General features: G+C 39.4%; 1 protein-coding gene across 3 annotated transcripts in view; it reads right to left on the reverse strand.

Moving 5' to 3' along the window:
- The window catches only part of WDR3 (WD repeat domain 3), a 39,307-nt gene that overhangs the window by 3,639 nt on the left and 21,323 nt on the right, over nt 1–14,345 (reverse strand). For all 3 annotated transcript variants that reach the window (XM_061121038.1, XM_061121036.1, XM_061121037.1), the window contains exons 13-24: nt 13,965–14,066; nt 12,641–12,726; nt 12,066–12,201; nt 11,280–11,336; nt 10,026–10,126; nt 9,708–9,819; nt 9,449–9,583; nt 9,131–9,181; nt 8,388–8,453; nt 2,219–2,311; nt 1,730–1,777; nt 983–1,026 (exon numbers count right to left, since the gene is read on the reverse strand). In XM_061121038.1, coding sequence (XP_060977021.1) covers nt 983–1,026; nt 1,730–1,777; nt 2,219–2,311; nt 8,388–8,453; nt 9,131–9,181; nt 9,449–9,583; nt 9,708–9,819; nt 10,026–10,126; nt 11,280–11,336; nt 12,066–12,201; nt 12,641–12,726; nt 13,965–14,066 — 1,031 coding nt within the window. The remainder of the gene's footprint in view (nt 1–982; nt 1,027–1,729; nt 1,778–2,218; nt 2,312–8,387; nt 8,454–9,130; nt 9,182–9,448; nt 9,584–9,707; nt 9,820–10,025; nt 10,127–11,279; nt 11,337–12,065; nt 12,202–12,640; nt 12,727–13,964; nt 14,067–14,345) is intronic.

The following is a 14,345-nucleotide window of genomic DNA, read 5'->3' on the forward strand; positions in this document are numbered from 1 at the left end:
ATTTCATTATCTTGGGTTCTACTTAATTCTTACATGTGACATATTCAGATATTGTGATCTGTATAAAAATGATAACTAAGTAGGTCAAACTCAAATAAAACCAAAAGATAAATCACAAACAAGAAACATTATTCCAAAAATGACAAAAGATATAAAAAAAATTCTTAACCAGTAAGAAAAACATCCATAAAGCACAAGAATGAGAAAGTAAAAATTCACAGGAAAAAATACAAATGGCCAATAAATATAATAAAATTTTAACTTTGTTAATAAAAAAATGAAAATGATACCACTTTTTGCCTCTCAAACCAGCAAAGAATTTTTAAAAGCCTGGTGAAAGTCATTACAGGCACTCTGGAAAGTAAGCAACATAAACATTTGAAAAGTTAATGTCCATTAATTAGTTAACAGACTGCTAGGACCGTTAAGAAAATAATCAATGAGGATGGCAAAGATTTATATGTAAGGGTGTTCACTGAAGCAGTATTAATAATAGCAAAACCCTTATGCAACACCTAATAGTAACTATATGTACAATGGAATAGTTTGAATTAATTCAATGATGTATTTCTGAAGAAAATTACTAACGTGAGCAAATGCTCAGAACTATCCTGTAAAAAAGGACAGGATGTAAAAATGTATACATATGATTTCAACTCTGTACGTACACAGAAAACAATTCAAAGGAAATATACAACAAAAAATGTTAATAGTTGGTACCTCTGACTGAATTGCAAATAATCTCATTACCTATGATGTAAAGTGGCACTGCCCTTCATTTGTCCTTAAAAGTATCTCCCTTCATATTTTAGGAGGAGCCTTGTAGTTCTAATTCAAAAAGAACATTATAATGAATTATTTTCCATCCAAGTTTGACATAGTTAACCCTCTAAGGAATAACCATAAATTAATCATCAATTATAATGTTCTTATCCCATGTGCAGTAAATGGTGTTAGCTGCCGGACTTACACTGATACTCACCTGGATTTGATTCCTTTAAAAATCTCCAACACATAAGCTGAAGGCTAGAATGGAAGTGTGACGGCATTAGTGATACTTCTACTTCTTAACTGAAGCTCTCTAGTCTCTACCTCCTAAAAACCAGGGATCTCTCTCAGGACAAACCGTGTTCTAAAAATGGCAATACATGCATGGGCTTAGACTGAGTCAGCTCTGGGTTCACAATCCCACTCTGCCGCTTGCCAACTATGTTCCCTTCAGTCTGTAAGTCAGGACAGTCTCCTGTCTATAAAATGAAGACACTGACGTGTATCACTATTGTGAAGGATGAAATGCGAAAGCAAAGTATTGAGTAATTAAAGATTACTAGAAGTATACATTGTCTGGTTATTCTCCCTTTCTCCTCTTTTATCTGACTGATTTGTAACAACTTTCTGTCCAAAAACTTCAGCTTCAATGAACAGAATCTGAAGACAGCTCTTTGCATACTAAACATAAATAAGCACTAAAAGAATACAAAAACAAAAAAAAGCCAGTCCAGTCCAACCAGAAAAGGTGACTTGAAAGTTACAATAAAATGGTCCTTTTGAAATACAAAATATCCTAAAGGATTCCAACAGTCAACAGAGATTTTTAACAACAAAGTATTTCCCAATATGTCAATTCTCAAATCTAATGCCTCTTCACTTCCTCTCTTGTGCCTGCCTTAATTTAACCTTAGAATGGTGGTTAAACCTTAAGGGGGAAACCATTAAACATTCTACTTACAGAGATATTGCCATAAGCCATCAGGATGGGGTTGATGGGAAGAGGAACCTATGAAGAAATGATTAAATCAAGTAATTAAAAAATAAGCCTTTGATAGTGCTTATCTCAGGCAGGGTCATAATAGTATTTTATAGTTCTGAAGGAGACCCTAAAAACTGACGCTAAAGAATTATTATTTAAGAATATATTTTTAGTTTCAATAGGGCTTATGAATGAGTCTGGGTAATACATTTCATTTAGCAATCCAAAATGGCTCACCAGCCTCCCAAACTAAATCAGGAACCTGAGTTTCCAACTCAATACAGTAATCACCTCGATTTCAAATCAACTATCCTTGGCTTTTTATTGAGATAGAGCTTTTCAATTCTTTCTTTCTAATGTTTGAATTAGAAAAGATTCTATCACATCCATACAAATGATGTTTTTTCCTCAGCAATTATCTCTATAAATAAATGTCACTCAGGATGTAACAGCAGTGAGCTGCCTCACCTCTTTCCCTGCAGCTTTACAGATAGCTTTGTGTTCTCTCCTTTTTGCAGTTTCTTCTCGGTACAGCTCAACAGCCTCCATGATTCTCTCAGCCTACACAGACGATGACAAAGAATGGAAGTCATCACAACACACTCATCATCCCACAACACTGCAAGTGGAAGGCCTGACAAAAAGCTATCAAATTAAACTGCTTGAATCAGTTTAATAAAGATGTGCCCAGAGCATCCCAAACCGCATTCACAGATGTCTCTGGCTTTTGTTTTTTCATTTACAAGGAGACTAAGTGTTGTGAATTCAGGTGAGACTGTAAGTGGACACCTTGAGCAGGGCGGCTCCCAGGGACACCTGACAGGTGCACCTGAGATCAAACCTTCCTTTCTTAGAAACCACACACTGATTAAACAGACTCAGCACTGCTCATGTCCTTGGTTACAAGGGAGGAAAAGAGAGATTATGATCTCCATCTATACATTTCATCATTCTTTTTGCCACAAAAGGGCTATTTGGTTGGGACCTTTTTAAAAATGAGATATGCGGCAGTGATCAAGATGGCGGAGTAGAGGAACATGAAGCTCACCTCCTCCCACAAGTACATCAAAAATACATCTACATGTTGGACTGTTCTCACAGAATATCTACTGAACGCTGGTGGGAGACCTCAGACCTCTGAAAGAACAAGAAAATCTCCACATAAGCGTAACTGGGGAGAACAAAAGACAAAAGAAAGTGAGAAAGGAACTGGGTTGGGACCTGCACCCCAGGGAGGGAGCTGTGAAAGAGGAAAGGTCCCTGCACCCTGGGAAGTCCCCTCACTAGTAGGAGGTCAGCCAGGACAGACGAGAGCTTCAGAGCCTCAGAGGAGAATACAGCAACTGGTCTGCAGCAGCTCGAATAAAGAGAGAGAGGCCTGCACAGTGGGTCAGTGCCACCCCTCTACACCCCCAGCCTGAGACGTGTGTCCACTGGTGTCTGAGACGTGTGTCCACTGGTGTCTGAGACGTGTGTCCACTGGTGCCTGAGACGTGTGTCCACTGGTGCCTGAGACGTGTGTCCACTGGTGTCTGAGACGTGTGTCCACTGGTGCCTGAGACGTGTGTCCACTGGTGCCTGTGAGGGCTAGGTGTGGAAGCTCGGGCTTCAGGTCATTCCCAGGAAGACTGGGGTGGGCTGTGCAAAAACAGTCTGAAGGGTCTGGAGTCTAGTGCAACCACACCTGAAGGCACAAGCAGAGGAAGCCTGGGCCACCTTAGAGGCCCGGTGCTGTTGTGCGGCAGTGTGTGACGGGAGATACGGTGTCCACCCTACAGCCTTTTTCTCTGAGGGACCGCGCAGGCTGTGGGACGCTGCCTCCCTGAGCTCCAGGAGTGGCAGTGAGCCGCCACAAGGCCCCAGGCTCCAGGAGTGGCCGCCAGCCCCCTCTGCTCCCATTGTGAGCGCCAGGCGGCACAGGAGCCGCCGCTGCCGCTGAGCACCCGGTGCACCAGCTGCTCTGTCTGCGCGCCCCCATCAGGGGGATAACGGCCAGCACACACTGAGGGAAGAGGCGACAGGCATCCGCACTGAAACAGTCCTTACACCAAAAGCATTAAACCCACACAAGCCCACATATAAACAGCCCGGCAAGACCACAGTAACAGACCTCTTCAGTCTAACAGACACCAACTTAAACCAATTATAAAGAGGAACCAAGAAAAATAAGAAAACTCATTTTTTGAGACAAAAACTGAACTAAACACAATAAGAGCAGAATAAACAATGCAGGATAAGTGACCTGGAAAAAAGAAGATGGAAATCACCCAACCAAGACAACAGACAGCCAAGTAAAAGAAATGAAAGCAATATAAGAGACCTATGGGATAATAATAAAGTGTGCCAATCTACACATAATACAGCTCCAGAAGGGGAAGAAAGAGAAAAGGGGATTATGTATTTGAAGAAATTATGGCTGAAAACCTCCCAAACCTAGAGAAACAAATATGCATGTACAGGAAGCACAGAAGGGCTCAAATAAAAGTAAACCCAAACAGACCTAAACCAAGACGTACTATAATAAAAATGGCAAAATAAAGAGGATTCTCAATGCAGCAAGAAAAAAAAAGTTCATCACAAGGGAACTCCCATAAGGCAATCAGCTGATTACTCTACAGAAGCACTGCAGGACAGAAGGGAGTGGCAAGATATATTGAAAGTCCTAAAAGGGAAAAATCTGCATCCTAGGATACTCTACCCAGCAAGATTATATTTAGAATAGAAGGACATACAAAGAATTTCTCAGATAAGCAAAAACTAAAAGAATTCAGCAATACTACATCCATCCTAAAGCAAATATTAAAGGTTTTCCCTAAATAGAAAACTAGTAAGAATAGATAGCAAAGAGAAAAATCACAACTGGAAAGTAAGTCACTTCAATTAATTAATATACAGATTAAAGAAAAAAAAAGAAAACATTTTTGTGAAAGTGATGGTATAACTAAAATGAACAGCAAAAGGATGAAGATGTGAAAGAGGACATCAAAATCATAAACTGTGGGACAAGAGAGTAAGAAAATGCAGGGTTTTTTGGTTTTTGTTTTTTCACTTCCTGGAATGGGTTTGACCTATATGACTACCAATTGAAGCAAGTAGATATAGGATGGGGTCCACATACTTGAAACACAGGGCAACTTCAAAGCATACACTAGATTCAGAAAAACCAAAAAGATAACATAATCAAAAGGGAAACAAACCACAAAAGAACAACACAAAGAAAAAGAGACAAAGAAAAAATGTAAAATCAATATGAAAACATGCTTAAAATGACCATAAATATGTATCAATAATTACCTTAATTGTCAAACGTTGGACTAAATGCTCCCATCAAAAGACAGAATGGAAGACTGGATTAAAAAAAAAAAAAAGCTACAATATGCTGCCTGCAAGAGACCTACTTTAGGGCAAAGGACACATATAGATTGAAAGTGAGGGCATGTAAAAAAGACAGCCCGTGCAAACACAAATGAGAGGAAAAGTGTGGGTTGCGATACTCCTATCAGACAAAATAGACTTTAAAACAAAGACTCACCAGCCCAGGTTGGATGCATCAGACAAGTGTTCAGGGCTGGTGCACTGGGAAGACCCAGAGGGATCGGATGGGGAGGGAGGCGGGAGGGAGGATCGGGACGGGGAACGCATGTAAATCCATGGCTGATTCATGTCAATGTATGGCAAAAACCACTACAATATTGTAATTAGCCTCCAACTAATAAAAATAAATGAAAAATAAATAATAAAACAAAGGCCATAAAGAAAAAGAAGGACACCGTATAATAATAAAAGGGTCAACACACACACACACACACACAAAAAGGGTCAACACAAGAAAAGGATTTTATACTCATCAACACATATGCAGCCAATGTATGAGTTCAGTTCAGTCGCTCAGTCGTGTCCGACTCTGCGACCACATGAATAGCAGCATGCCAGGCCTCCCTGTCCATCACCAACTCCCGGAGTTTACTCAAACTCATGCCCATCAAGTCAGTGATGCCATCCAGCCATCTCATCCTGTCGTCCCCTTCTCCTCCTGCCCCCAATCCCTCCCAGCATCAGGGTCTTTTCCAGTGAGTCAACTCTTCGCATGAGGTGGCCAAAATATTGGAGTTTCAACTTCAACATCAGTCCTTCCAATGAATACCCAGGACTGATCTCCTTAGGATCGACTGGTTGGATCTCCTTGCAGTCCAGGGGACTCTCAAGAGTCTTCTCCAACACCACAGTTCAAAAGCACCAATTTTTCGGCTCCAAGCTTTCTTCACAGTCCGACTCTCACATCCATGCATGACCACTGGAAAAACCATAGCCTTGACCAGACGGACCTTTGTATAGGTGCACCCAAATACAAAAAACAAGCACTGATAGACTTAAAAGGATAAACTGACAAGAATATAGTAGTAGTAGGAGACTTTAACACCCCACTCACATCAATGGACAGATCTTTTAAAAAGATCAATAAAGCAAGAGATTCTAAACTATACAATAGAATAGTTAGATTTAATTGATATTTTCAGGACATTACATCCAAAACAACCAGAACACCTTTCAAATTCTCAATCCAAAAATAAAGTACTTAGCAGTAGACCCAACCAAGGAAATTAAAGACTTACACACTGACAACCATAAACTGTTAATAAAGAAAACTGAAGAGGATTCAAAGAAATGGGAAGATATTCCGTGCTCCTAGATTGGAAGAATTCATATTGTTAAAATGGCCACACTACCTAAGGCAATCTACAGATTTGAAGTGATCCCTAACAAGTTTGTTTTTCACAGAACAAAGAATCCTAAAATTTATATGAAACCATAAAGATCCAGAATTGCTAAAGCAATCCTGAAGAAAAAGAACAGAGCAGGAGGCAGACTTCAGACAATACTTTTTGCACAAAGCTACAGTAATCAAAACAGTGTGGTACTGGCACAAAAACTGTTCCATATGGATCAATGGAACAGAACAGAGACTCAGAAATAAACCCACACATACACAGTCAATTAATCTTCAACAAGAGGCAAGAACATATGAGAAAAAGTCTTCAGCAAGTATTGGGAAGTTGGACAATTGCATGTAAATCAAAGTTAGAACACACCCTCTCACCATACACAAAAATAAACTCAAGATGTCTTAAACACTTAAAACATAAGACATGACTCCATGGAATACCTGGAAAAGATTATAGGCAAAACATTCTCTGACATAAATTGTACCAATGTTTTCTTAGGTCAGTCTCCCAAGGCAATAGAAATAAAAAACAAATGGGAAAAACTTTTGCATAGCAAAGGAAACCATAAAAAACAAAAAGACAACCTACAGAATGGGAGAACACATCTGCAAATGATGTGACCAACAAAGGCTTAATTTCCAAAATACACAAACAGCTCCTACAACTCAACAACAAACAACCCAATCAAGAAGTGGACAGAAGCTCTAAAGAGACATTTCTCCAAAGAAAAACGGATGGTCAATAGGCACAAGAAAAGATGCTAAACACTGCTAATTATCAATGAAATGCAAATCAAAACTACAATGAGGTACCACCTCACACTGGTCAGAATGGTCATCATTAAAAACTCTACAAATAACAATTACCAGAGAGGATGTGGAAAAAACGGAAACCTCCTACACTGTTGGTGGAAATGTAAATTGGTACAGCCACTACAGAAAACAGTATGGAGGTTCCTCAGAATACTAAAAATCAAATTACCATATGACCCAGCAATCCCACTCCTGGGCATACAATCAAACCAAACTCTAATCTAAATAGATATACACAACCCTATGTTCATAGCAGGACTACTCACAAAAGCCAAGACATGGTAACAACCTAAATGTCCATTGACAGATGAATGGATAAAGATGATGTGGTACATATATACAAGGGAATACTACTCGGTCTTAAAAAAAGAAGGAAATAATGCCATGTGCAGCAACATGGATGCAATTAGGAATTATCACACTAGGTAAGTCAGAAAGAGAAAGATAAACACCATATAATATTACTTATATGTGGAATCTAAAATATGACAAAAGAACCTATCTATGAAACAGACTCATGGACATGCAGAACAGATTCATAGTTACTTTGGGGGAGGGATGGAGTGGCAAACGGGGGTTGGCAGATGCAAGCTACTGCATATGGACTGGATAAACAACAAGGTCCTACTGTACAGCACAGAAAACTATATTCAGTTTCCTATGATAAACCATAATGGAACAGAATATGAAAAAGAATGTGTGTGTATAGATACATATATATGAACTGAATGTATATAACTGAATCACTTTGCTATACAGCAGAAATTAACACAACACTGTAAATCAACTATACTTCAATTTTAAAAAAGCCTATGATAAAAAAGCAAACAAAAAAGCCACACTTATTGCTAACCCCACCCCTGTGGTTCAGATTCAGTAGATCTGGGGGCTCTACTCTGAGAACTACTGCCATAAAGTAAAGAGATTAGATTAGGGGCTCTTAAAGCTTATTTGGTGGTTTTAGGGTCAAATATGGGAACAGGGCAATTTCATGCTGTTTTTATTTCTTGTAATTATTCCTTTGTTTTTCTTTAGATTTTAATAAAATACTTTTTGAAAATAAAAAATTAAAATGAGATACAACATTCTATATCAACTTACTGCTTTGACCGTTTCAATAGTTTTCTTTCCAGTGAAGTAATTGTCACCTTGAGTCTCTCCTGGAACCTGCCAGAAACAAAGAGATCCTTTTAACATAACACTGACAGGTGTTAAAGAAGCAACAAATTAATTTTATGTCCAGAAAAGAATAGACATACTATGTTATGATGATTGTTGTTACATTGTGTTATCAGCTACCATTAAATGAGAAATTAGTAAGTGCCAGTGAAAGAAAGTGAAAAGTGTTAGTCACTCAATCATGCCTGACTCTGCAACCTCTTCAACTGTAGCCCACCAGGCTCCTCTATCCATGGAATTCTCCAGAAAAGAATAATGGAGTGGGCTGCCATTCTCTTCTCCAGGAGTAAGTGCCAGACACTATGTTAAATGTGTTACATGCATTATCATAAGAATACTCTGCTCTACAACACAAGATTAAAGAGATTGCTTAATTTTGCAATTCTTTTCTGATTTTTGATTTACAGTGAAACAGTTCCCTAGAGCCTCCTTTGGGGGGGGTGGGGAGCCAGAATGACAATCATTTAATACCAAGTCATTTGTCCCATAAAATCAGGATATACAGCTGAATTAAGAAGGACTACACAGATTCTTTCCCATATCAGCTGCAGATGATTTTGGCATCTAGCCCCAGCCCTAATTCCATTAGAAATTCTTGAAATTACAGTAAATGCCAATAAGATAATGACAGGGCACAGAATGAGGATCCCGAAAGATCTACTTACTGCTGGTTGGTCTTCTTTGGCCACACTCTCTTCATATTCTGCTTCCCTTTGCTGTCAAGAGATGGATATAAGTTAATTTCAAAGATAAAACATGATCACCATGTGAAGTGAGACAGTGAGAGTTGCTTCTTTCACAATCTAACCCCCTCATGGGATCTTTATCTCCACTTGGCTGCCCAAGTGGTGTCGGCAGTCTTGGAAACATCTTCTGGAGGCCAATGGGCTAGCACTGCATGTGAGGTGTGACAGAACTAGACAGGAACCTTCAGCGGAGACAGTGTGGCAGGGACTGACACCCAGCAAGCCTGAAGTCCTTACCATCTCCTTTTCCTCCTCAAGAATAAGAGGCTCCCTTGTTCTCTCCCAAAGTCTCAGAGATTTGTCATGGGATGCTGATACAACATAGTCCCCACTGGGGCTTACGGCCAAGCACCATATTTCCTGGTGGTGCCCCTGCAGAGAGTAAAGACAAAACCTGAGTAATACCTTATTCATAGACTGCTACACTGGTAGGAAATCAATGCTCAGCCTTAAAAGAAGTTAAGTACTGAGCATGTCAAAGCAGGCAAGAGGTTACCTCTAGAGTCTGTATGTGTTCAAATTTGTCTGCATCCCACTGTTTAATCTTATGGTCTTTCCCAGCAGTGAAGAAGAGGTGAGACTTGGGCACAAACCTTAGGTACATCACACTGAAAAGGGAGAGAAATAATCAAACGTCATCAACTTCCTCATTATTAAAGTTTTAAACACACATAAATAGCTTTTGGACAGTTAGTTCTAGAGTTTTATTAATAGAATTTTATATTTCTAACTATCTGAGAACACTAAAAGATGTTCCCAGGAAACAACATTGATAGGTAACCCAACAGGAGGTCTTTGAAAAGACGACATCTACCTGTCATCATGCGCAAACAGAGACTTATGGCAGTCCCCAAAGTCCAGACCCCAGATTTTCACATTCCTGTCTGCAGAGCCAGTTGCTATCAGTGCTCCATCCTAGAAAGAAGAGAAGTGAAACATTGCTAGATCATCTGAAACCCTGATTAGATAGAGAAAAGCTAACCAGAACATTTATCCCATTTCTTTCAAAAATGTCAAAGTCAGCACCAAAAAATTAATTTCATCTCTTTATCAAGAGCACCCACATCCTTGCTCTTACCTACAAATCTATTTAAAGCTTGTTAAGTGAGCAAGAACTGTGTGGTTTAGATGTTTTTGGTCCTGCCACAGGGCAGTGTTGTGCTTTGATGTAGGTTATCTGTTTACTTTGTTAAAATTGATAGAATAAAGACTCTCTAATTTCTGTCACAGTTTGACAGAGTTTGGGGGGAGAAAAGAGGAAAAGAGAAGAATGAGCCTGGGAAAAAAGCTACTAGAATGCTTACGACCTAGACACCTTTATGCCATATCTCCTATCACTGCTTCTCTATTTTAGCACCTAGTTCAAATGGCTGTCAACGTAAGAAGAAAAATATTTTCTGACACCAATTTATGCGGTTCATGACCTGAGTGCAGATAGGTAAGGCAAGGGGGCCAGTTCCTTTTACACAGACTAGATTTTTTTTTTTAATTGGAAGATAATTGCTTTACAATATTGTGTTGGTTTCTGCCATACATCAACATGAATCAGCCACAGGTATACATATGTCTCCTTCCTCCCACCTCCCACCCCATCCCACCCCTCTATACTGCCACTCCTAATCATAACTAGACACTGCAAAACATATGACTTTTGTCAAAAGACTAAAAGTATACACAGTGAAAAATATCATAAATATTGCAAAGTTCCATTTTCCTTATAAGCATTATTATACTTCGGAACAGGCAGGGATGGCTTTCTGAAAGTCCTTCACAATTTAGGATATTCTACCAATTATAGTACTTTAGATAAGACAATACTATTTGGGGAATCCAAACCAGGTGGTTAGTTATGAGAATTAATTCAGGTATCTGTGAAAACATTCTAAAGGATTAAAGAGATATATATTTAAGATATGATTATAATAAATATTTTTATAATTTTTTTTAGGGTAGTCAATTATACACCAGACTGAAAAACACTAAAATGAAGCTATCAAGCCTAGAACAAAGAAAGTGTTTAGAAAAGATAACTTGTTACTGAGAAACTATTTAAATAAATTTTACTTACATAAGAGATGTCCATACATATGACAGGCAGTTTGTGTCCATATAGTGAGAGAAAAAACTAAATATTAAAAAAAAAAAAAAGAATATAAGTAACTCATGTCTGTCTATAAAATGCAGGCGTAATTTATTATATGTAGATCTAAACTATAACTCTAAATACAGTGCTAAACACTGTCCTGGATTGCTTTATGTTTGTGCTTCAAAGAAGACAACAAACCACTGAAGGTCACTTGTACCCATACAACTTAGCATACAAACCCTGCATGCTCTTGCCAAGAACAGTGCAATATAGTGAAGCCCGTGATGCTGCTGAGGCCTGCTCCCTCAGTCAGAACACAGCACAGAGATGTTCTCCAGATCTCTTAGCTGAAGAGTCTTGGGAGCACTTGGTTCACGACAGTACGTCCAGGCCTAATACAGTTCCACCGAGACTCTGGGTATACAGCCCAGTGATCCATATTTTTAAAAGCAACCCAAGTGATCCTGATGTACCGCCAAGTGTGGGATCACTGCCTAGGACAGCTAGCAATGCTCTTAAAACTACTGGCTACAACAGGATTTCCTGTCCACATATTTTTCTGAACGTGTGAAATATAACTTGCTTTAAACAAAATTGATGAACCAAAGGATTCTTTCAGAAGTCCATCCTTACTAGTGCACTTGCAATGTTTGGATTCACAAACAAGCTTTCAATAAACTACTACTGCTGGAAACAGTCAAGGCCACAACTACAGTCTCAACCCAAGTTCAGTCAGAAAGAAAACACCCATAGGCATAACCATCGTACCTTTAAAGTGTCAACATAGAAAACTTTCACAGTGCAGTCCAGCAAAGACACAGCCAACAGCTTTTGATTGGGAGAGTAACTGACACACAGGACTTCTTCATCTAGTTGCAAGGTTCGGGTTTGCTTCACAGAAAGCCTAGCATCACAGAAAGCAACGAGAAAAATGAGTACTCTACAAAGGGAGACATCCCAAGACCCTCTAGCTGCTGCTGCTAAGTCACTTCAGTTGTGTCGGACTCTGCACGACCCTATAGACGGCAGCCCACCAGGCTCCCCCATCCCTGGGATTCTCCAGGCAAGAACACTAGAGTGGGTTGCCATTCCCTTCTCCAATGCATGAAAGTGAAAAGTGAAAGTGAAGTCACTCAGTCGTGTCCGTCTCAGCGACCCCATGGACTGCAGCCTACCAGGCTTCTCTGTCCATGGGATTTTCCAGGCAAGAATGCTAGAGTGGGGTGCCATTGCCTTCTCCCTCTAGAGCTCAAGAGAAATACATGTGTCAAAAACCCACTCAGTGGTGCCTCATTTTCACTCCAACAAATGGACACAAATTAAAAAAAAAAATCTCTACTCACCTTTTCTGGGTACTGTTTTCATCTTTCACCAACTCAAAATCCCAGAACTTGACAGATTTATCTGCACCACCTGTCACAAAGCCACGCTGAAAATCAAAGGACATTTCTGTTAGAAAAGTATCTTAGTACAGAAACTTTGATAATACAAATAATAATAATACAATAATACAAATACAATAATACAAAAGACCATTTTTATTTAAGGCATGGGATAAGAATTAAGATGTGTGGTTTTTCCTTAACCCCCTTTCTTGTTCTTTCAGGGCTGCCTCCACAGGTCTCATTTGAGAACTAACTCCTGGCATTGCCTAATGTAGTCAGATGATAACTGATGTAAAGTTCTAGTTACACTTTCATCCGGTGTCAGGAAGAAAGACTCAACAATACTACAGAGTAACGCAACAGTCAAAAGAATTCGCTGTGAAGTATTAAACTGGTCTCATCACATTTTAGGGTTAGTGTAAAGTGTAAGGAACACGGAGTAAGAAAACTAGATCTCAAATGTCTATTCTGCCATTTCAGAGATCTGTAACATAGAAAGAAAACCTTACAATGATCCTTAGTGTTGCTAAAGAGATAAAGACTACCTAGTTTATAAAACCATTGTGAAAATAATAGTAAATGACATGATGTTTGTGAAAACACTTTGGAAAATAGAACACTCCACAAACCCAGATGTTAACTACTATTTACATTTTAAAAGCTGCTTTATTTCTGTCCCCAATGGCATTACTCAATCTAAATTCCAGGTTCCATTTTTCCCAAAAATATCTACTTTCAGGGAATGCAGGTTTGCCACTACTGAGGACATTCAAATAAATGGGCTACAATCCCTTCAGGTATTGTCAAAAAAAAAATCTGAAAATGTTCTGAGCAACAAATAGCATCACTTCAGGCCTCCAGAGTGACTCCTTTGAAAGGAAACACACTGCTGTTGACTGGAAAAAGCTCACCAACTGACTAAAAACCACTAGACTTGTATAGTCATATAGACTGAAGGGGGAGCAGAAAAGACTGCTCTAACTTCTGCATTGTGTTGTCCAAGGAAATATTTCCTCTTAAGAAGTATCACAAATCACGGGTAATGTAGGAGGATACGTATTTCGATGTCATGTAGCTCATTATCAAGAGCAGGTGAGCAAGAATTCAGATCATAGTGACAGTTCTTCGTATTACCAGGTACAAAATATGGCACCATATATAGAGATTACACAAAGAGTGGACTTTCTTTAAATCCCTGTTAGGCAGCAGCAGAACTTGATATAAGAGATGGGAGGTACAGCCAGAGTACTCAAGTCCAGATCGTCACATCTGGTTCAGTTACCTGATCTGGAGAGAGAGACAGGGACCATAAAGCTCCATCGTGTGCACCTATTGTCTCCAGAAGATTTCCCGAGGCCAAGTCATAAAGCTGCAGCTTCCCTGTCTATGGAAGACACAAGATGAACACGCCCGCAACCTCCACGATGCACATCTACAGCTTCATAATCAAGCAGCAACAATGGGGCCAACTGCTCAGGAAACGGCTTCCATGGTCTACCTGCTGGACTTCCTCTGTGAATAAGTGCTGTTAAATCTCCTACAGACATACTGGTTTCATCTTGGCAGGGTCACTATACTCTGCAACTATGGAATGGTACAACCTTGTAGTATAGGACTACGGTCACTTCCACTGGTTCCCCCAATTTCAAATGGGAAATATAAC

This window comes from Dama dama, chromosome 20 (assembly GCF_033118175.1).
Source record: "Dama dama isolate Ldn47 chromosome 20, ASM3311817v1, whole genome shotgun sequence".
NCBI classification, from domain to species: domain Eukaryota; kingdom Metazoa; phylum Chordata; class Mammalia; order Artiodactyla; family Cervidae; genus Dama; species Dama dama.